At 25.2% G+C, this 23,785-nt stretch overlaps 2 protein-coding genes across 5 annotated transcripts; both read left to right on the top strand.

Moving 5' to 3' along the window:
- The first annotated feature begins 736 nt into the window (after nt 1–736).
- LOC132925418 (uncharacterized) lies at nt 737–13,382 on the top strand. The gene is made up of 12 exons (XM_060989819.1): nt 737–923; nt 2,360–2,452; nt 2,962–3,109; nt 3,174–3,310; nt 3,383–3,532; nt 6,790–6,935; nt 9,172–9,286; nt 11,147–11,239; nt 11,308–11,449; nt 11,508–11,644; nt 11,747–11,896; nt 12,829–13,382. The coding sequence occupies exons 1-12, from the start codon at nt 839–841 to the stop codon at nt 12,978–12,980; spliced, it is 1,548 nt and encodes a 515-aa protein (XP_060845802.1). The 5' UTR covers nt 737–838; the 3' UTR covers nt 12,981–13,382.
- A 656-nt stretch (nt 13,383–14,038) lies between these two features.
- LOC132932079 (KRAB-A domain-containing protein 2-like) lies at nt 14,039–16,924 on the top strand. Of its 4 annotated transcripts, XM_060998281.1 has the most exons (4): nt 14,779–14,844; nt 15,060–15,096; nt 15,170–16,379; nt 16,446–16,923. In XM_060998281.1, the coding sequence occupies exons 3-4, from the start codon at nt 15,318–15,320 to the stop codon at nt 16,737–16,739; spliced, it is 1,356 nt and encodes a 451-aa protein (XP_060854264.1). In that variant the 5' UTR covers nt 14,779–14,844; nt 15,060–15,096; nt 15,170–15,317; the 3' UTR covers nt 16,740–16,923. The 4 variants fall into 4 exon arrangements, with proteins under 4 accessions (XP_060854261.1, XP_060854262.1, XP_060854264.1 ...); XM_060998278.1 differs by lacking the exon at nt 15,060–15,096 and having other exon boundaries at nt 14,039–14,844; nt 16,446–16,924; XM_060998279.1 differs by having other exon boundaries at nt 14,704–15,096.
- The last annotated feature ends 6,861 nt before the right edge of the window (nt 16,925–23,785 follow it).

Genomic DNA, 23,785 nt, shown 5'->3' with positions numbered 1-23,785 from the left:
AAATTGTATCATATCGATTTATATTTAACAATTTTTGAGGTGTTACAAAAACATAAAAGAACGTAATTTTATGATAAATCTTGTATTTGTATATTATATTTCAAAATATATCTAACACAAAATATTTTATAAAAAAACAGGTGTCACATCTAAAAATATAGCTAATAAATTAATAACAAAAGACAAGCTATGTAGAAATTATGGATATAATTTGTAGAGTTTTTTTAATATACAATTTAAATAATAGATACTACATGCAAAATTGTTTTTTCATTATTAACGATCAAAATTTAAATCATTGGATTTTAAATTAATATTTTAAATGTTACTCATAAGTCATAACTGACGTTCAAACAGTTTAAAAAAATACTTATATGTTTTTAATTGTATTATTACTGCGGTCTTCGTTTAAACTGCGAGATTTAAAAAAATTGTATGAATGTTAAATCATGTTAATTATTTTAATTCAGTGCCTAACTATAAAAATAATTAAAATACATATAAATGTATAATATGTATAATAATTAAAAATTGTATTAATTATAATTCATTTTGACATATTACAATATCAAAATATTATTTGTTGTGAGACTCGTGCATACCAGCCAAACGAGTTTGTAAATTTAGTTTTTCTAATACTTATTAACTAATACATTATGTTAACTAAAATGAAAAAAGTAGGGAGACGATTTTCTGTTAGAATCGAGTCGAATAATTAAACGTGAACAACGCTCACAATGTTTTAAAAGCACACGATCATAGTCAGACTGTGTTGAGTTTGAAGTTTGTCGAGGTTGACGGTAGTTGAATTAAATTTATCCGATAAAAATCGTACAATATGACTGCTAATATTTTAAACATTGTTTGCGGTCTTGTGTACGTTGTCATCGTGTGTGTAAATGCAGCTCCATCAACAAAATTACGTACGTATAACATTTATATTTATATTTCTAACACGGTACAAGAATAAATGGACATCGATATTCGTTGATACATTATGTTATACTTATTAGTTATTACGATCTATGCATATAGTACACGCTACAGTTATAGCTAGACTTTACAGCCAAGACAATTTTCAAATTTACTTCATAATGTATTTAGTAATTTTATTTATAATAATTCATCATAATATTGTTATACAGTTTACATATTCTGATTTTTTTATTATTTATTGTATGATTGAAAATCAAATATGTATTTAATAATAATAAAAAATAAAAATAATTTTGGTAGTTAGTGGATTAATAATTTGAATTTACTTTAATAAAATGGGGTTTTAACGTTTTTTTTTAAATTTATGTATTTCTAATCTCTAAGACATTAGGTAATTTTTAAATTATTTACTTTATATGCTAGTATGTTAAAATCTGTATTACTATAATGATTAAAACATAATTTTTACAGTTAATTATTTTAGAATTTTCTTTTTTAATAGAGTAAAGGTATTTTTTTTTTTTATATATTTATTTTATATTTTAATGGTGAATATAATATAATGTATACAGTATTATTATTATAAAGGCATTTATATATTATAGTTAAAATATAGATATTATGAAAATATTTTTTAATAAAACGTTTTAATTTTAAACTATAATTTATATCCATAATATACTATATAGAAAATTATAAAATTATTTCAACAATAAAATTCAAACAAATTGCAATTAATTATAAAATTAAAATAGTTATTATTTTTCCTTTTTGTTTGGCAATTGGCCAATGTATATTATTATTAGAGTATGCTAATTAAATACTTACAATTTAAATTATATAATGTTCGTGTTAATGCTGGAAAACATGTTTTCAAATTTTACATTAAGAAAAAATGAAACACATGATTGATGATCATTTATTTTTGTAATTAAAAAAAAAAAATTTACAGCAAATTTTGGTTTCATATTCAATTATTTAATAGTTGATATTTAAATTATAAATTCAATAAATTATATATTAGTTTAAGCTATTGTAGCTACATTTTTTACTCATCAATATAGTTAAATCATTTATGATTTAAACATAATCAACAATGAGATTTTATTTCAAACATTATACACATTATTTTTATGTTTTCATATTATTGACCATGTATTACACTGACAATCGCTAATTCTGGCCATCAAAACTATTGAATATAGACATTCATTCGTCATTGTGGACTGGAATTCTGATTTGAACATTATTTTCAGTCCAATACGTTTATACACTATATGAATGTATTATGTATGATGAATGCTAATTTTGATTAGAGTTTTTTAATACTGATTTTACGTATGAAATGTACTTACATTTTAACATTTAAAATTTTACTTTATTTTAAATAAATAATTAAAATGTTAATATTTTATTATTGTAGCTAAAGGTTTTATCCAATGCAAACAAAGTGATCCTAATTTTGACGGATGTCTAATGACGGGAATTCAAAGTGCTATTCCTCATTTGGCAAAAGGTAAAAACAAACACAATTGCAATATTGAACATACATTTTTTGATTCTAAGTGAAGTGATGAATACAATATATTAGTTCTACAACGATATGCACATTATTTATTCACTGGAATACAATCTGTAGGCGCATTGAAAATAAAAAATGCTTTAAACATGTCATGAAGTATTGTTATATGGCATATGCATTGCATATTAAATTAATTCGGTATTTTCAATACTCTGGGAACGGTCGTCAATATTATGTAAATTACTTCAATTTTTGGTAAATCTTTAAACGTATTTTTCTCGATATTTACAAGATACTTCGAAAAAAATAAGCTATTTAGAATTTCAAGATAAATCTCGATCATTTTTGCTAAATTAAGAATTTTAAATGTCATAATTGCTTTAAAAATAAAAAAAGCCTCGGGTTGGTGAAACGCATTAAAACAACTATAGTATTTATCTGTATTTTATAAATTTTGTAGATATATAATTGTATATTTTTTAACTAAACTGTGACTTATTCAGGTGTTCCAAATTTGGGAATACTCAAAATGGATCCATTGCGAATCGATAAATTGATAATTGATCAAGGCAAGGGGCCAGTTAGCATAAAACTGGATTTTAAAAATTTGGATATTACTAACCTCAAATCTATTGTTATAGACAAAGTTCAGTGAGTATTTTTATGATTAAAATTTTGTTTTTAAAATTGTACTTATATATTTTATCTATTGTAGTTATAATGCAGACACTTTAAGTGTGGATGCTGAATTACATCCCTTAAAACCTATAGTTTTGGATGGAGATTATGAAATATCGGGAAAAGTATTAATTCTTCCAATTGTAGGAAAAGGAAGATGTAAAATTACTATAGGTAATATTTTAATCAACCATTATGAAATAGGTTATATTTTATTTTATTTTGTATTTTTTTTTTTTTTTATAGATGTTACAAATCTTGTTGGCACTATTAAAATGAAATCAGTATTAAAGAACGGAAATAAGCATTTAGAAATTGTAAATATATCATGGAAATTTACAGCTTCAAAATTGAATCTTAAATTTGATAATTTGTTTAACGGAGACAAAGCCTTAGGTAATTTATGAGTTGTGTTAACTATAGTTATTACAAGGTCAGAATGTTACGATTTATTTATGATGTTTTTTCCTATTACCACATTTTACAATTTTTAGTGATTTAAACACTAAATAGTATTAGCGATATGATATTTAATGTATATAAAGTAATTTTATAAAGCACAATATTAACATTCGTATAATAAGAAATAAGTGCGTACAAATAAGGGATATAGTCATTTTATGTTACTGTTTGAAATACTCAGATGCTAAAAATAATAAATAACAGTTAGTTTAGTTATAAACTTATAACTTAATAAGTATTTATAGAATTACATTTCCTTTAACTATTTTAGCTAGATATAAAAATAAATCCTGCGATTTTAAGAAAAAATACACATTTTAATTATAATAAAAGTTTTTAAATTTTCAAACCAAGTTAAAATTAATAAAAACAATTATGTATTGATTGCAAAAATAAGTAGCAAATTACTCTATTATATTATTGGACTTATATGTATCTGTTCAATTATTTGTTTTTCGTTAAAAAATTATAAAGTATTTGTCGAACTATTTTATATGATGAATTATAGACGATTCAAAATATTTTGAACATTTTCGGGATGAAAATAGAAAAAAAAACTATATCTATATTTATATAGTTTTATTTTCAATTACATAATAAAGCATTTCACAATTTTTATTTACAAGGAATGAATACATAATTAAGAGTTTTAATAAGTTATAAAAATTAAGTGAAAAATCATTTGCCAATTGTTATGTTTTTAAAAGCGATGACAATTTGAATTATAACAAATTCGATTTTTTTTTATGAATAATTATTACAATTTATATTTTAGGTAAGTAAAATTATGACTTGAATAATTGAAATAATTGTTGGTATTAAAACGGTTTGATATTTTAATACTGGTTGTTGATATAATATTTTCAATTATTATTTTTATTATATTTTAAGAATCTACTTTTTAGTTCTTTTAACGAGCTTTTTAAATTTAGTGCTCTACCTAGAATCTTTCTCCGAATGCGATGATTTTTCACTGCTTTTGCATAATACTTAAATATTTCTCTAAATCCAGAGCAGATCTAGGATTATTTTATGTGGGTCTATACATTTATAATGAGCAATAATCATACTCGTACATAATAATATTTTTTTTTGTATGAGACTCAATAAATTACAATTTAAATACAATTTATGTTATGCCAAAGTATATTAGATAACTATGATAAATTGTTGTTTAGTCTTCTAACTTCATCAAATAATTTTTTTCTGCAGAATGTTTCCAAAAATGTATTGATTGTACATATTATGTTTAATACAAAACACTTTGACGCGATGATAGTGACTAGCTGAAAATATCTGTGGTTCAATAGTTATTTATTTTTAAAAGTATTGAAAATTCGTTGTTGAATATTCAGTAAAAAAAAAGTATTTATAGTTACTCTCAAATGTTTTAAAATTGTAAACAACATTTTTTTTATAGCCAATAATTTGGTATAATTATAAATTGTTCATCTGTTTTCGGTTAGATATAAGTCTCATAAAAAATATATATTAATATACAAATATTATATTTTTTAAATGTTAGAATATATATAAACTAAAAAGAAAAAGTATTTGATTTTGAGTAGACAGACTTTAAAAGTATTTAAAATGAGGATTTTAGTATTTAAAAAGTGTTTTTTACTGTTTTTTTAATTATTTTATTCAAACATTTTTACTCGAAAAATTAATAAGACTAATTGATAATAGCATCAGGACAGTATGATTCACTATTTATAAATTTAATTTTTATTGATTATTATTGTTATTTTATATAATAAATACGAAAAGGGGGGAAAGTAGATAACCGTTTTGTTATATAGTAGAAGTAAAGTGTACTTTGTAAATCACTGTATTGTATATTTTGGGATATATAATACTTATAGCTGGCTTAGAATGAAAGGGTTCTGAATCCATTTTTGTTATTATGATTTTTAAAACGCACATTTTAAGCTAAAATTGAGTTTATTCATTAATAAAAAAATATACAGAAAATGGAATGGTTCTATATTAGATATTGAGAACCACTATTTAGGAAATAAAACCAAATGTTAGTTAAACTTTTTTAAATTAAATACTCAATTTAGCTCACACCCGTCTGCGATGTAGCTAGAACTTTTTATAGACGATTTAACTTATCTGCTAAAAACCATGATAATCCCCTAATCAAAGGACTTGCGTCGGCAAACATACCTGACAATCCTAGGAAAAGATTAAAAAAGCGGTGGTGTCGGGACCTATTAATTTAGTTAATTGCCTAATTTTATTTAAATTTTATTGTTAACTTATAGAAATGTATATAAATAGCTGACTAAGTGTCTTCACTGGAAGGCTTCTTAAATCTGTCCTTTCTTCAAGCCACTTTTTATTCACTTATATATTTTACTTATTGTTCAATTTTATGTAACAGATTGTAAATAAAAAATAAAAATTAAAAAAAAAAAAATTTAGCTAGAAAAAGTTTTATCTAATTATAGTACAGAATGATTTAGAACGAAATCATTCAATAAAAGATATATTTATACAAATTATTGAGGAATATCATGATAAAAATAGCTATTTGACATTTGTGTAATAATCGTCGTTGATAATAAAATATTTCAAATTAATTTAATATAAATAATATTTTTAATGTAGGTACCTATTATTTTATTATATAGAAAATAAATAATATATATTTGTATTATGTAAGAAATACTTAGAAGTTCGAAAAGTATTATTTTATTCATTAAATCAAGTTAAAATAAGTGTTTCAAATTTACGTTTTTAACTTAATTTATTATTTTTGTTTGAAATTATATTATATAAATTCTCGAATTTAATATCAAACATAACATAATGATAATATAATTTTTTTTTAATATTAGCCATTAATAAAGAAAATTAATATAAAAAGGTTCAATTTAATAGAATTTTCTTATAAGTAGAACGAAATGGTATTATGAAAAGGAACCTTTTCATTCTGAATAGATTTTTTTAATCTTAAATCCTGAATTATACATTTATTTTATACTCCTGAACAATTTAAAAATAATACGATCAAACCCTTTCATTCTAAGCCAGCAGTATGTTAAAGTGATAATTTAATATTTAATAATAACTCATATAGATCTCGTTTTGTCTTGTAATAAAGAGTCTATACACTTAACAATATTATCATTAATTTTAAAATTAAATATTCAAATGTATTAATATTTCTTAATATATTGCAGGAGATAACATGAACGTATTCCTAAACGAGAATTGGCGTGAACTTATCGTTGAACTGCAACCGGCTATTGAAGAAGTTTTTGGTACTGCCTTCAAAGAAATTGGTCAACAATTTTTGAATCGTATTCCGTTAGATCAAATAATCTTACCTTAAATTTAGATATTTTAGTACGTAAGTTTTCTTTTATCACTCATTAAAGTAAATATGTTTTACAGTTTACAATATTAATGATGACCATTATATACGTTTTATGGATATTATTTCGGTAAAACGGGTATATTTTTATTGTACAATTTATTATCAATACAGTGAGCGATTGATTGATATAAATAAATATTAAAATTTAATTTATAGGGTATATGTAATTATAACTAATGTTACCACTGCAGGAATTAATTTAAATTTAATTATTTGCAATACAGTTAATCAAAAGAATATAATATTGTTTTGAGTTTTATTTTATGCATAGTAATCAATCATTTTAAAAATTTATATAACGAATTTAATTATAATTAAAAGGTAAATTTGTTTATTTATTTTATAGAAATTAAGTAGGTACTATTTAAATTGAAATATTTTGTTACCATAGTCATTTTTTTTTGCGTTTTATACTGAAAAATCATTAATTATTGTATTTATAAATATACCTATAAAAACAAACAATTATACTAATTACCATTACGCTAGTACATTACAAAATATATATATATATAAATTAAAGGAAATTATACAAGGATAAACAGTTATATTTCATTTTAATCATGTTAACATTTACAGTTTTTAGTGGGAACTTATAAATTCCAGGAATTTTATAGAGACTAATAGATTTTAACTAATAGATTTTATCGGAAAATTAGTTTTTTGGTTGAAATGTTGTATAAGACAAATATTTGGTTTCGTCACGAATAGTATAGTTTTTCATTTTAAGTCTAAATAATTTAAGTAAATATGTATGCAATGTATTAGTTGATTTTCTAAGCTTAATGATTTAGTGAGTTTAGTTTTTCTTGCGTTTTTTGATATAATAATTGAAATAGGTAATAAATAATAATTGACAGATAATTAACTCTTTCAAAGAATGCAAAACTGGGTTTTACTTTTTTTAAATAAGTTTAAGTAAGTAAGTTAAAAAGAAAAAATGTTTTTGTTCAATAAAACATCACTTTTTCAAAAAAATCTATACAATAATCAAAATATAAATATCCATCTTGAATGGATTAAGACTTATCAGCTACTTTTTTTCCAATAATAGAAAAACATAAATAATATTTTTATTCATTTAGTTATTTAGTATAAGTATATATTTTATTTTAAGAAAAAATAATCGGCGCAAATAATTATAGTTTACCAATTTACATCAAAGTTATTATCGAGAGAATCAAAAATAAATTTATACACAAACTATTATAGATCCAACTATTATAATACACGGATATAAAATTTGGGAAACCGTTAGGTGCTTAGAGAAATATTTGGTTCAGTGTATGTACGGAAATGAGAGTTTGCGAAAGAAGACACAATGCCGATGTGTAAAACATTTACGGAAGACCTCACATTTTATCTTTTAGTAAAAGTAAAAGAATATAATGGTTCGGCCGTATATGGAGAGCAAATGGAAAAATAAATAAACGAGCAACTGAAAGAAGAAATACAGGCAAAATTCCTTTAGGAAGGCCCAAAACACGATGAAAAACTGTAGTAGAAAAGGATTTAGTAATGGTCAACGAAAATGGATAAATTGAGGAGACATAATATTATGACAGGAACCGATGGGACGATGTTGTGGTGGCAGCGATAGGACTTCGTGGCCCACTAAGTTGTTAAAGAGAAAGAAGATAAATTTTAATATTATAATTAAATTTACTACTAAGTGTTAAATAATGTTATTTAATATAGTATTACGTATGCACGTGTTCTATAAAAAAATAAAATACCAGAATACTTAATAATATATTGGTTTGTGGAGTTTTGTAGGACAATCGACATTTTTTTTAAAAGATAAAAAAAAATGTATATTAATAATACGCACATATTATAGATAGCTATTGCAGAATAAGTACACCTTGCGCATATTAGTAGTGTTCGAAATAATGGTATGTATCGTATTATTATTATTTATTTTATCGTACAAAAAATGTACTGACATCTTGTTCGACTAGTTTTTTTGACTAATATTTTTTGTAACACATTCATATTCAGTAAACAGAATCACAGTAGGGATTGAAGGCTATGCTAGCCGATAGGGTTATAGAGGTGAATGGAATTATCGTGTTTTTCATTAATCGTCTGGTTAATGTCTTTCCGTTAAAACGACGAATGTGTACCTATATAAGCAGATGATTAAAGTGCAATTGGATTCAGTAATAAGTCAATTTTGTAATCTTGTACATACAAATTATACAAGATGACTAATTTGGCTTCTTTTATCGTAAAGTTTGTTTGTTGTCTTACGTACATTTTCGTTGGAACTATACACGCTGCCCCTTCAACAAAATTGCGTAAGTGAAAAACGTTCAATAAATAATTTTAACATATAAATTGGAATTTTAGTTATCACCGATGCTTAATTATTCAATTTTTAAGACTGCTAAAAATGTAATTACTATAATCGAGTATAATTCGAGTTAATATTTTAAAACGAGGATTATTCATACAAGATTAAATAACGAAACGAATGGATACATATTATGACTGAGTTTGGTCATATTACATATATTTAAATTCATAATTAAAACATGCAATACGTAAAATAATTGATAATAATTATAACTTTTAAGTAATAAAAAAATGAATATTAAATTTAAATGTTTCAACTTTCAAGTTCTAACGTATAACTTATGACAATTGAATATATTCATTGAATATTTTTTTTATATCGTTGATTTGTTTTTTAATATTGATGTTAATATTTTTCAAAATACAAACTTGCATATTATTTAAATTTTGTCTAGTTAAAGTTAGGATTGTGTTGATTATAAGGTAGTGAAAAATATTTTTATTAAATTTGTAAGTCGTTAACATTAAAATAACTAAACTTTTTTTTTGTGTTATTATGTTGATATTGAAAAAAAAAACAAATAAATTACCTAATATAAATTGTTAAATGTTTTTATTTCTATCTTAGTAAAACGTGTAGTAGAAAATATCAAAAAAATAAAAAAATTCTAAAATTTTACAAAATTATAGTATATTAAAAATTTGACAATGTTATTTATTGTTATCTCCATATACATGCGGTGAATCACAATATCGTAAATATTAGACTTGCGCAGTATCACACAATTCCTAATAATATAATACAATAGAATAAAAAAAAAATAAAATTTTTCAATAGTATTAATTTATGTTTTGGTATTGAATTCTTTAGAAGTTTAGAAGGTTAGGTTGTCATTTTTTTTTTTATTATAAAATAATTTGGATTAAAGATTATTTTAAAATTGTTAGTTAAATTTTAGAATTCGATTTAAATTTAAATTTATTCACCGTTATTGTAGTTTTGTGTTAATCAGAAAAATTAAATAATAATATGCCATATGAAACATTTGAACATTTGAACTCCAAAATATTTAAAAATATGTACCTACTTATATAATAATTTAATATATCTTGAGGAAGTTTAAAATTTGTTTTTGGTCCTTGACTTCATACTCAAGAGCCCCCGAGTTAATCTCAAACTGTGCCACTGTCTACCGGAAAACCATTTATTACTTAGAATGATGTCTTTGGACCGGTTCGTCGAGCAGTAATATTGTTCAATGTCTATGTCAATAAATTTATATATATATATATATTAATTTGTTTATTATGAAACCAGTAACTATTATGCTTAGAGCGACCTTCACATTATAACATTATTGCGAGTAATATATAGGTATACCAATAATGTTTATGTATACGTAATATAATTTATAAATATTTATTTTCAAGTTTACCCATTTCATTTTTTTATTTTATTAAAAGTTGTTGAATGACATGGTCACTATTTAATTATGGCTGCTTATTTCTATATAACTACAAAAATTTAACTTTAATACTAAATTATATAAAACGTTTCTCATGAATTTAAACTAAATCGAATAATAGTATAAGATTATGGCCAAAATCTACTATTTTTAAGTTAATAAAAAAATTACTCAAATGAAAAACACTCACTAAAAATATGATTTATATACTTGTATTATACTACGTATGTCTATAATATAGCTTTGGTAATTTAAATGTTTACAATAATACAATAGCATTGTGGTTATGGTTTGAAATTTATTTATAAAAATGTACTGTATTTTTTTTACTTATAATTAAACATTTGATTTTTGAATTTATATCGTAGTATTATTGTATATTTTTTTGTTTTTTAGCATTAGGTTTTGTGCAATGCAAATTAAGTGATCCGGCTATAAGTGCATGTATAAGAGATGGACTACAACGAGCTACTCCTTATTTGGCAAAAGGTAAAACCAATAAAAAACTAATTGATTAATATTTTGTATTAATTATATTATTATATATATGTTTTAAGGTATTCCGAGTCTCGGGATACTTCCGAATGATCCATTGAGAATTAATTCATTAGCAATAGATCAGGGTATAGGAGCTGTGAATCTGAAGTTTAAAGATCTAGATATTTTAAACATGAAATCGACGATTATCAAGGATTTGGAGTAAATAGTTATTATTAGTGAATGTTTTAACAAATTAAATATTGATAAATTATTTCAGATTTGATCCAAAAAACTATACACTTAATGTCGCTCTAGTCATCCAAAAACCAATTATACTGGAAGGTCAATATGAAACGAATGGCAGAGTAATAATTTTGCCCATTAATGGAAATGGAACATGTAGATTTACTTTAGGTAATTTAAAATTGTCCAATATTTTGGTGTATTATTGTTGATAGTTTTTGTCAATTCCATAAGCAACAAACAAAATAATAATATATTATTTTTTATTTTTAGACAATTACAAATCTTTTAGTGTTATTAAAATGAAGCCAGTGCTTAAAAATGGTAATACACATTTAGAAATCAAAAGCTTAGATTGGAAGTTTACTACTTCAAAAATGCATTTAAAAATGAATAATTTATTTAACGGAGACAAAGTTCTTGGTGAGTATACTCATAGTTTATTAATCTATACCAATATATAAAATGATAGCGTTTGTTTGTATGTTCGGGATAAACTTCGAAACTACTTATTCAATCGTCGTGCAGTTTTTTTTAAATTAAAGAGGACATCACAGAGAAGGTTTTAGGCATAAATTTAATCCGATAAAGTTAATAATTTATTATTTGTTATTAATTAAAATCTTGGGCGAAGCCGAGACGGGTATGCTAGTAATAATAGTTTATTAATCTTATTTTTAGGTAATTGATATTATTAATTTTGATTCAAATTTTATTTCTGTAAAGTTTCTGTAAAGATACTGTAAAGTTGTAAATTACAGCTTATTATTAACATTTAATATTTGAATGAAATAGATCTTTTTTACAATTGTATAAGAAACATTGTATAAGAAAAATGCAATATTTAATAACTAAAAAAAGTATAATATATAAGGTGTAACAAGACTATTAACAAACTTCCATTACAAATGTTACTATATTTGTTAAATAACTCTGATACACTCTGTATACTTTTTATACTTTCGTAGAACGGTGAAAATTTTGAAATTTAAATACTTTACTATTAATAAATTTGTTGGTTACCATATTATAGAAGGATTATATACACATATATAGGTAATATCATTAATAGAAATAGACCCAATCAATTCTCAAATAATACGATGGAATTTTCAATATTTATTGAACCAAAAAATAATGCTGCACATTTCAAATCTTTAGCATATGTACCACGTAATGTAAAACATGCATTTTAATTTAATGATTTGTATAAATTTATCATACATTAATTTAAAAAAAAAACGAAACCTTTTAAACATAAAACCATTGGTAGACTACGTATTATAAATCAATTCTATATTATGAATGCTTAGAAAGTTTGAATTTATTTGTTAACAACAATTTTTTTGATATAGGTGACAACATGAACATATTTTTAAACGAGAATTGGATGGAACTATTAAAAGAAATGCAACCAGCTTTCGAAAGAGCTTTGAGTGCTGCTTTTATTTCAATTGCACAAGAGTTCTTTAATAGGATTCCATTAAATCAAATTTTTATAGATTAAATATAATATTAATAATTAATTAATACTTATATTATTTTGGTATAGTAAATTATTTATAAATAATTGTTATGCTTTAAACTGCAATATTCTTAATTTAAAAATAATTTAAAGAATTACTGTGTAATTTATTGTATAAATTTAAGTATAGCTATAAACGTGTTATTCTAACTGAATTATATCACTCATAATTTTGTAGATTAAACTAGTAATATGTAATTATGTAAATAATTTTGTCCGTATTTAGTTCTTTTGTATAATATATAATACATTTTTTAATTATTTGATGTTGCTTTTTATGCAGCCAGTATTAAAATAAAATATAACTTAAAATCAGCTCATACTATTAAATATTTAAAATAATAGATTTTACGTTTAAAAAAATATAATAATATTAATATAATATACATATAAGTTACATTTTTTTCTATTTAACAAATAAGAATAATTATTATAGTTATATTATTTTACCACTGTTTATCATTTCACACAAACAATGAATATTATGTTAACTAGTTTATACTAATATATGAACTAGTGGTGGATACGCTTATATATATATTACATCATGACGGTCGTGCAGTCTGGTGTTCACCTTAACACTACGAACAACGTAACTAATGAGTAATAATGACCATCACACGCTTACCACGGAAATACCTTGACTGTTGTCTGAACGGTTTTTTCATAATTTTAGTTCGATAAAATTATATTGGGTGATTCATTTACTTAATAACACTGACAATTTCAAAATCTATTAACGTTTTTGAAAAAAATAAATTATATTTATAAATAAAACAAATCTAACAAATCTATAAACTCATGAGCACGTTTAAACATAGAACGTATAATATTATAATACACAATTTCTTACAATATGAAAGTATTCTGGCTGTAGCTTTTATCAGGTCATAAACTCATAACCCATAGTTTTGTATTGATATTAAGTCATAATAGTCAGATTGTGTGCAAATGAGAAATGTTTGTTTGCTACCGTCACAACTTTGTACGAATATATTTAAGTGAAATGTGTGGGGATGGTATCATCACCGATCTATATATGTTACCGGCAGTATGGATAATCCGGTGTTTTGTGAAATGCCTAGGCATTATATAAAATGCCAAAAATCACTCGGAAATATGCACAATACGAACTTTGCCTAGGTATTATGTATAATGCCAGAAGTGAAATAGGAAATATGATCAAAATAAACAAAATTGGGTATCGACTATTACTAGAGCGCGGTTTTTTGCAAGGATTGTTTTTTATTTATTTAAAATTTACAAATTAATTAATAATAAAAATCTATTATTTTCAATCAATCTATTATAATTTATAAAGATAACTGACAAAAATCCAAAAATGTGAAAAGAAAAAAATATGCAATTGCATAGAAATCTGCGCTTTACCTATTCAGTATTCACCAACGACTTTACTTATCGTTTATTGTAAATGCGTGTGCCGGCCGCCGCGTGATGATTTGACACAATAAAGATAAGAATCTTAATCTTTATTGCATCAGATTCATACCCTACTATAAAAATAATAATTCTGACGAACTATATTGAACATATTTTTATTATTTTATCGTCATTTTCGTATCTCGTCGCGGTGTGAACTAAATTGAACATTCTTACTTTTATTATTTTATCGTCATTCTCGTTTCTCGTAGCAGTGTGGCATTATTATGGATACGATTAATATGAAGTCAAATTTTTATAACGAACTACATAAAAACCGTAAAAATTTGGCTAATAATACTAGTTTTTTGTCTGATGAAAAATATAACGAATTGATAGAAATTATTGCAGAACTTAAAACTGGACGTAAGAAAAAAGAGCCTAAAGACTTCCGTTTAATCAAAAGGTAAGAAATTCATATTAGAAAAAAATACTTAAATTCAGGGCTTAAATTTAAAAAAAAATATATTGTTTTTTCGTAATATTAACCGAGGGCTGGGGCTGGGATTTTGATGCAATGTCATCTTTTTTTCTGGTGTTTTGAAATTATTTTTTTATTCGTTAAGTATTTAAGTAATTAATTATTTAAATACTTAACGAATAACTTTCGATACTTTTTAGTGCATAGAAATCCGCGCCTTGAAGCCCTGTATATAAAGTACTTTTATAAAATACAGCCATCTATTTTTTTATTTAGATTTATTTTAATTGATTTATTTCTGTTATCGTAGGTATGATATACTGGTTGTACAAGGAAAAACGAAACTTATATTCCCTGTAAAAGATGACAATGTTGTTCTGTATTATGTGCCAACCAGTGAGCTATTTGATATATTGCAAGCCACACATGTATCAATAGGACATGGTGGGCGTGATCGAATGATCAAAGAACTTGGTAATAAATATAAAAATATAACACGTAGTGATATAGAGACATTTTTGCATTTTTGTGAACCATGTCAACAAAAACAAAAAGGCTCGAAAAAAGGAGTGGTAGTTAAACCAATAATATCTCCAGACTTTAATTCCCGATGCCAAGTTGATTTAATAGACTTCCAGTCTCATCCTGATGGAAAATTTAAATTTATTATGGTGTACCAGGATCACCTCACTAAATTTGTTGTTCTCAAGCCCCTCGAATTTAAACGGGCTGAAGAGGTAGCCTATAATATTATAGATATTTTTACGTTGCTTGGAGCTCCTACTATTTTGCAGTCTGATAATGGACGAGAATTTTCAAACCAAATAGTGTCTAATTTAAGAAACATGTGGCCCGAATTAAAAATAGTACATGGCAAACCGAGGCACAGTCAATCTCAAGGTAGTGTAGAACGTGCAAATCAGGATATTGAAAATATGTTGACAACGTGGATGCAAGATGAAAAAAACCGACACTGGAGCGAAGGACTTCGATTCATCCAGCTTATGAAAAACCGAGCTTATCATTCTGGTATTAAAATGTCTCCATATGAAGCTTTATTTGGCTGCAAAATTAAAATTGGTCTAAACACTTCAAATTTACCACACGATGTAATAAGTACGATAGAAAATGAAGAACAGTTAGCTGAATTAATTACAGAACAGTCACAAAAAGTCGAAAATGAAGTATCAGCTGACACAGAACATATCACAGAACAACCACAAAATATTGAAAATGAAGTAACAGAAACAGAAAAAATTACAGAACAACCACAAAACATCGAAAATGAAGCATTACATACAGAACAACAATTAGCTACAACTATCAAATTAAATAACGAAAACGCCAATATCATGCGAACTAGAGCCAAAGAAAATCTGGAAAATCAAGCAAAAAAAATGATGGCGTGGTCGGATAAGAAGCTATTACCGGTGGCAATTCATTCAACTGTACGTGTTCCAGTTCCTGAGGTAGATAAAGGACGTTTAGATGCAAGAAGTATACTGGCAATTGTTTTAGAAGTAATAAATAAGTTTAAAAATTATGCATTTAATAATAATAACTATAAGATATTTTATTTTTTTTAGGTGACAAGTGATGGTTTTTATCGATTAGGAACTCGGGATGGAGTTCTGAAGCAGTTATATGCCAGAAGTCAGTTTACAGTATGTCAGAAAAAGCTACTACAAATTGACGAGGTTCCAATAGAGACAGAAGTGGCATTACGAACAGTCGCAAAGGAACAGTCCACAGGAACTGGCCAAGGATTTTTTAAATGTATTTGTAAGACCAAGTGCCAAAATAAAAAGTGCATTTGCCTTAAAAATAATGTTTTGTGCACTTCAAAATGTCATTTTTCTACAACATGTTGTAATAAGTAGCTATTAGTTTAAGTAAAATGTATAAATAATATTACTTAATAAAATAATATAATACAATAATAATAATAATATCAATGTATGAAAATATAGTAATAGATAAAAATTAAAAATTAATATAATGTTTTAACAGATTATGAAAAATTGTTTGTTACTTTGCCTAAAAAGAAATTGGCATTTTACATAATGCCTAGGTATTTTATAAAATACCTAGGTTATATGTAAAATAATATTAAACATTATATGTTTTATTTATATTGCCTAAAATGGGTCAGCAATATGCATAAAGCCTAGGTAGTTTGCAAAATACCTGAATTGTCTATATTGCCGGTAACATATATACTGTATATAGGTATAAATTATATACTTTTGATAAGTTTTAAGAAGACGCCATAACCCGTGTGTTGTCTCTGTTTTACTAACGTACATCATAACAAATTTTCATTCAGCAGAATACATTTTGTGATGTCATCTTTAATATTAGAGTAAATTTACCTATTATTATTTTAAAGTGAGCTACAGCTATGTAAAATATAACAACTTTAAAATGATAATATCAATAAAATCGTATGTCATTGTCTAGATAATATTCTTTCATTTAAATTTTATAATAAGTAAATTTACTCTAATATTAAAGATAACATCACAAAATGTTTTCTGCTGAACGAAAATTTGTTATGATGTACGTTAGTAAGACAGAGACAACACATGCGGGTATGGCGTCCTCTTAACGAACTTAACAGATCATTTTAAATCAATAAATGTGTTATAATTTAATATTTATACATGATTATAAAATATAGGTCGATTCTTTTATTGAACAATACTCATTATTTTGAAATCCATAAATGTGTGTGTAAACAATATTTTACATAATTTCCAGTCAAACAAAAATTTTTTACGAGTATTTAAAGTTTAGGTGAGCATAACGGTGAGGTACGGGGAATGTCGGAGATACCCACAAAATGTTGATTATTATTTCGCTCATTAAAACTTTAAATACTTATAGCTCATAAACTACTCGTCTAAATTTCGATTCTTACATATCGAAATACTCCAAAAAATATTCTGTTTCAGAATATGAAATTAAAAATGTATGTTGCATATCATTCTAAAAAATAACCTTAAAAATATATTAAAATAATGTTTTGTTTTTACTGGAAATTAAGTAAACATTTTTTTACTGAAATAATGAGTGTTTTTCGATAAAAGAATCACCCTGTATTTTATAATATTGTATAAATATTAAATAATTATGACATGTTTATTCATTGAAAATTACCTGTTAAATTTGGTAAAGCGTATTAAAAATATGATGCATGCTTAGATATATATAAAAAAAAAATAGTTCGGTGAGGATACAGTTTTTTGAAATATCCGATTGACCTGTATTTTGATTCCAAGTTATTTCTTAAAATAGTAACGAAAATACTGGATTTCAAATCGATTGAAATAAAAACAATATAAACAATTTTAATAGGTAAGGATTTTTATTTTAATGCTTATTAACGGGTACTCGGATATTAAAATACCGGCATAAAACTACTTAATGCATTTCTCACTTCGCTCAGAAACTCAAATAATTATTTTATCTGAATTCGTTGAATATACAATTTGTTTAATAATCTTTCTGTATACTTATATTACCTAGCTTTATTTATTAATGTATATGTTTGAAATTTTACGTGTAACCTTAACTTACAGCATTTTTTTGTTTTAAAATTGGTTATTGAGTACGAGCACTTAACGATTAATGATTCATGTCAATTATTTATCCAACCTCTTATATAGGTATATAGTTTGTTGGACGTTTTGTTTAAATCGTTTGAAAAAAATACCAGAACAATAGAACGAAAATCATTAGCGAAACTGGTATAATCTTGCCACATGACGATTTTTGGATTGAGTATCAATCTAAGTTCAATAAATTGTTAACGTCAATTATTATGTATACAAGTTTATACGTACCTCCAAGTTCGTGGAATAATATTACAGTAAAAATTAAATAAACTACATCTAAGGAATTAATTAAATAAATTGAAGATTATTTTTCTATTTTTTTTTTTTGTGATCAATCAAAAAAACTTTGAGTGCAATTGAAATCTTTAGTAGAATAATATTGATTTTGAATGGTAGGTAATTAATAATATTTTAATTTTCAATTAAAAAGTACGTGACGTTTAAAATAGTACCCTTTATTCGACTTAAAATAATGCTGTTGGACATTAATTTACTTGGAAAAGTTGTGTAGGTAATCACATACGTGCTTGTAGTTCTACATAAAAGAATATAAATCGAATAAATTAGTAGTAGGTACTTGTGTATATCGAATGACATGAAAAAATAATAATGAACAAAGGGTTTTCAAAAAAAAAAAAAAAAATTGATTATACAAATGAGAGTGCATATTATGAATTGTACTAATTAATAAACACTTGTCTGATTTAACAAACAATATAAATTAAGTTGAAATCAGATCGAATGTAGTATTCAATTTATTTAAATTACATTTATATAAATTGAGTGATGTAATCCAACAATTCCCCGAAAATCATATATTGTTTAAGTATTTTATATAGTATGAGTATTTATGTTTTCGAACCATACTAAAAGAAAGACTAATAAATTAAAATAGGTACTAAAGACTGAAGTATGAACCGTAATAATAATATAATTATATTTTACAGGATATTTTGTATAATATACCCTGTGAGTTTATCATACACTTTAAAATTAATATATTATAAATGTTTAAAACACAAGTATACATATGTTGTACCTAGTTATAATGTTTTAGAAAAATAGACATTTTAGAAATAAATTCTTGGATTTCACACTATTATAAAATATTATGAACACATTGAACGTTGAACGGGTAAGATGTAGTAGTATATAATTTAAACATCAATTTTGTACGAATTCATAACAGGAAAACTGCCTTTTCCACCTCATTCCACAGCATGGTCAAAACAAATAATACAAACAAGTTTTCGCACTCTCATACATTATATTCATAAATAATACACTATGCGATGTGGCTCACAAAGTTTCTATAAAATAGAAGATTTCAAGCATCGATGTCGCCGTGAGCAGCCGGTGGTATATAATACAAAATATAATATTGGTCGGCATATACGGTGTCTGATTCGGTACTGAACGTCGATTTCAAACGGTTTGCGTCGTCTCCAAAAGAGGCCGTTAGAGTGTACGATAATTTGCGTGTCGATAGACTTCGAGAAAGACGTTCGTTGTATCTCATATATTATTTATTTCGATTTCGTCGGGCTTAATCAACGATAATGTATTTAAGGATAAATACGATTATTTTATGAAGTTGTCCTGTTCTTATCATGTTGACGTAAAAAATACATTTAACTTAATAATTAACATATTACAGAAACGTATTCGTAATATTTTCACGCCCAGGTGTTATTCTATATGTCACACACCCTATATATTATACGCACGTATAATTTATAAATTTATTGTTGGCAGTAAAAAAATAATTGTATTCACATTATATTATTATGTGAATAAACATAGGGTTGAAAACAATACATAAACAATTCACTGTCGAGAAATATGATCGCAAGTCACAACATTCAAGTATCTACTCAGTGCTTTTGAATTCGGCGACCGTGATCCACATTTCAGTATACGTGATAAAATACTTGAGAGCGAGTATTATAATCATCGTTTCATCGTTGGTCGGTTAGTATTAGGAAAACCTGTCGTCAAAGAAACTCTTTTCTATGTCTGTTATTGTGAATTATTATTTATTAAACCGTTTTCACGTATTTCGCGAATGGATCACTAATCACTATTATTAATAGTTGAGTGCGACGAAATTTCAGCAATACGAGTATTATACGAATATTTGTGAGTTTCGTGATTTTTCGTTCAATAAAATCCATCTCCCATTTCTCCAGGATTATAATAATATATGAGCCACAGGCAGGTAAGACGTACATAATAATAATAATTATTATTATACGTTGCTTATATTGTTCACCGCAGAAGGTTCATCGAAGGAAAATATAGTATGTTATATTACGTTTTCACGAATGTTTTCGCCATTATTTAGAATTTATGAACATTATATGTACATTTTCATCAAATTTTCGTTCCACTGTCAGTTCATTTGATTCTTTCAAAAATCTAGTTTTTGCTGATATAAAAGGAATTATACGAATCATAAATGGTTAGGTAAAAGAGTCATACTTCAGACCGGCCTCATACCATCGAGTACAAAACACACCACTTGACGCAGAATAATCTTACATAAACCATCATACGAGTATAACATTGCAGATTTTAATGAATATATCAATATTAATAGCTCATCATTACTATAATTGATGATCAGGAAAAAGAATTCTTAGGGTATTAATATTTAATATAACCTAGTTGAAATTGAAATGAAAGGATACAATATAGCTTTAGAAATGACTTCACATGGAACATTAGGGTAGTCGTACATTAAGTATTGAAATAACCATCACTACAAATTATTTTTTTAGTAATGATAATAAAATAAAATATAATACTGAAAATACATATACATGCATACATGCAAATTTATTTTTCAATAATCTGCAAAATGTAAATTACTTGGAAAACACCAATTTATTATAATATGATGATTTATATACGTAAAATAGTGAATAAAATAGTACTAGAAGTTGTACATAATAAATTATAAAACATTACAGGATAGTTGAGTATTGTAATATATTAGTTTGAAATTAAAGTTGAAAGTTTTTCCACCAGAAGTAATGGTGTATTTATGATGAGCTGAGGTGCACGAGTCCCCCACTTATATTGATATCCAATTGAACCATGTTAAACGTTGTTATTTTCACGCGATAAAAAAAAAATAATATGCAATATAGTTGCCATTGAAATAATTCACAAATATGATACTTGCATACATTATGGATAATTTGTTGATAAATAGAAAAAGTACAGTGGTGGTGATTGTGATAAAATTCTATATTGTTGGTGCAACTTTGATAGAGGTAAATAATGCTGCACTTTACCATTATCATCACAATATTTATATTTACCATTATCATCACAATATTTATAATATTATCATCAATAATTATCACTATTCGTAATGTTAAACAATTTTTAATATTTTTTTATAGTTTTCGTTCATAAATTTATATTAGTATTAAAATTTGAAATAAAGTCATTATTTTTGTTATCAGCATTTGGTTTCCTATTATCATGTGTTATTGATGGCTCAAGTAGGGCGGGACCATGTTCAACTAGGACCTAATTTGTGGAACCTGCAAGCTTGTAACATAATTTTTTCTTTATTCATCAGTGTAAAAATTATCCTTACACCTTTCTACCAATCTTGTATATTTGTAAATCACTTAAAATTAATATAAATTTCATTAATAAGTTTAATTATATAATTTTATTTCATTAAACAATTTTCTATCTTTAAATTATATATTTATAATATAGGTACCTATGACCATTACTCAACAATTGACTGTCAATTATTTATATATTATCTTTCAATATAGAGATTATCCAAACTTGAGAACATTGTAGCATATTCGTCAAAGAAAGCATTTTTTGTAATTTACTATCTAATATATATTTGGAGGGAGGCTCAGCCCTCTCAATGAAAATTCCTTAATATGCCACTGGATTGATGTTGTTATATTCATTTTACATGGATGATTTGTTACAGAGGACGTGAATATCACGTAAACCTTTGTAGGTTTGAAAGGAATAACCTTATAAAGTTTCAAATAAATCGACTCAATAGTTTACGAGATTATGTGTTTTTCAAAATAAGGGACATTAAGTTGTATACATTTATGGTATATTTATATTAAAAAGAGAGTACTTACTTAGATAGATTAGTAGAATAAAAGTTAAATTTGGGTGATATTGTCACGTGACTTATTGTATGATGACTTTTAGAATAATATCTAAACATGAAGTGTTACATGTTACTTTATTGGTACCTACTGTTTAGTATTTTGTATGTTAAAAATCGTACGAACGTGAAAGTGGTTAAAATGCGATTTTTAAAACACATATTTTGTACAATGTATCTTTTAATTTGTACAGAAACATTTTACATATCGTGTTGAGTACAAAAACTCTGCACATAATATCGCAAAATGTTCAATTTTGGACTTACTTGTACTTTGTGCTATTGATTAAAAATTCTATATTTTAATATTATATTGATATTTGTAATCAATGTCTGTATGTAATACACAATACACGGTACGGAGTACGGCGTAATTGTACACGAAAACAAGAATTGTCGTGTTCGCTTATTATTGTGCAATGATAAAGTGTTTACCCGGAAATGTTATCATGAACTACAATGTACATATTATATATTATATGTAGCAACGCGCAAAGAATAGGAAAGCCTTTTAATGTAATATCGGTCGATAGCTATTTTAATTTGAACATATCGTATAAAAGCTCACCACAGGAATCTTATAGAGTAATAAATTATTCTGAGTGATATTATTTTGACTTACTACCTATAAATTATGTAATGTTTTCAGAGTGATCGCCGAACGTCGAACACGAGTAGAAAACTCTACACATTATTCTGCGAGTCAAATCGAAAGTTCAACGCGTAGAATGGGGATAGATTCGTGCGCATGTGACTTTTATAAAGGGCCGAAGAATCACGACATTCGGACGGCGGTAATTTGATGATACATACTTGACGATCGCGCGAGAATAAGTGCATTCTCTCCGGGTTCGATTGCTTCTTGGTAGTAATCAGTGAATTTGATGTGAGTCACACGAGTCACGGCGAACAGATTAAAAATAATCTCTGTCGAATGTCAATATCGCGATGACGTATAATAATGACACACTAATACACTATAAAAAGTAAATAGGTACGTTTATAACGTTGTAATGTATTTTTGAAAACGATAAGTTCCAGAGATTATAATAGAAGAAATGTACATACTTAGTGGTGCACTAAACATTTATCGTTCATCAATGTTATATTATTTCGTTTATTTATCGGTTAACACTTATAAACGTTC

Source organism: Rhopalosiphum padi, chromosome 1 (genome assembly GCF_020882245.1).
Source record: "Rhopalosiphum padi isolate XX-2018 chromosome 1, ASM2088224v1, whole genome shotgun sequence".
NCBI classification, from domain to species: Eukaryota; Metazoa; Arthropoda; class Insecta; order Hemiptera; family Aphididae; genus Rhopalosiphum; species Rhopalosiphum padi.
Note: the sequence above shows the minus strand (reverse complement) of the source record. Positions and strands in the feature narration are given on the sequence as shown.

Excerpts from the sequence above, each read along its gene's own strand:
- LOC132925418 (XM_060989819.1), top strand. The coding sequence starts at position 839 with ATGACTGCTAATATTTTAAACATTGTTTGCGGTCTTGTGTACGTTGTC. Across the intron at positions 6,936-9,171 it reads CGTTAGATCAAATAATCTTA|TGTACATACAAATTATACAA; the intron begins CCTTAAATTTAG and ends ATTTTGTAATCT. Across the intron at positions 11,645-11,746 it reads AACATGTAGATTTACTTTAG|ACAATTACAAATCTTTTAGT; the intron begins GTAATTTAAAAT and ends TTTTATTTTTAG.
- LOC132932079 (XM_060998278.1), top strand. The coding sequence starts at position 14,666 with ATGGATACGATTAATATGAAGTCAAATTTTTATAACGAACTACATAAA. Across the intron at positions 14,845-15,169 it reads GACTTCCGTTTAATCAAAAG|GTATGATATACTGGTTGTAC; the intron begins GTAAGAAATTCA and ends CTGTTATCGTAG. Across the intron at positions 16,380-16,445 it reads TACTGGCAATTGTTTTAGAA|GTGACAAGTGATGGTTTTTA; the intron begins GTAATAAATAAG and ends TATTTTTTTTAG.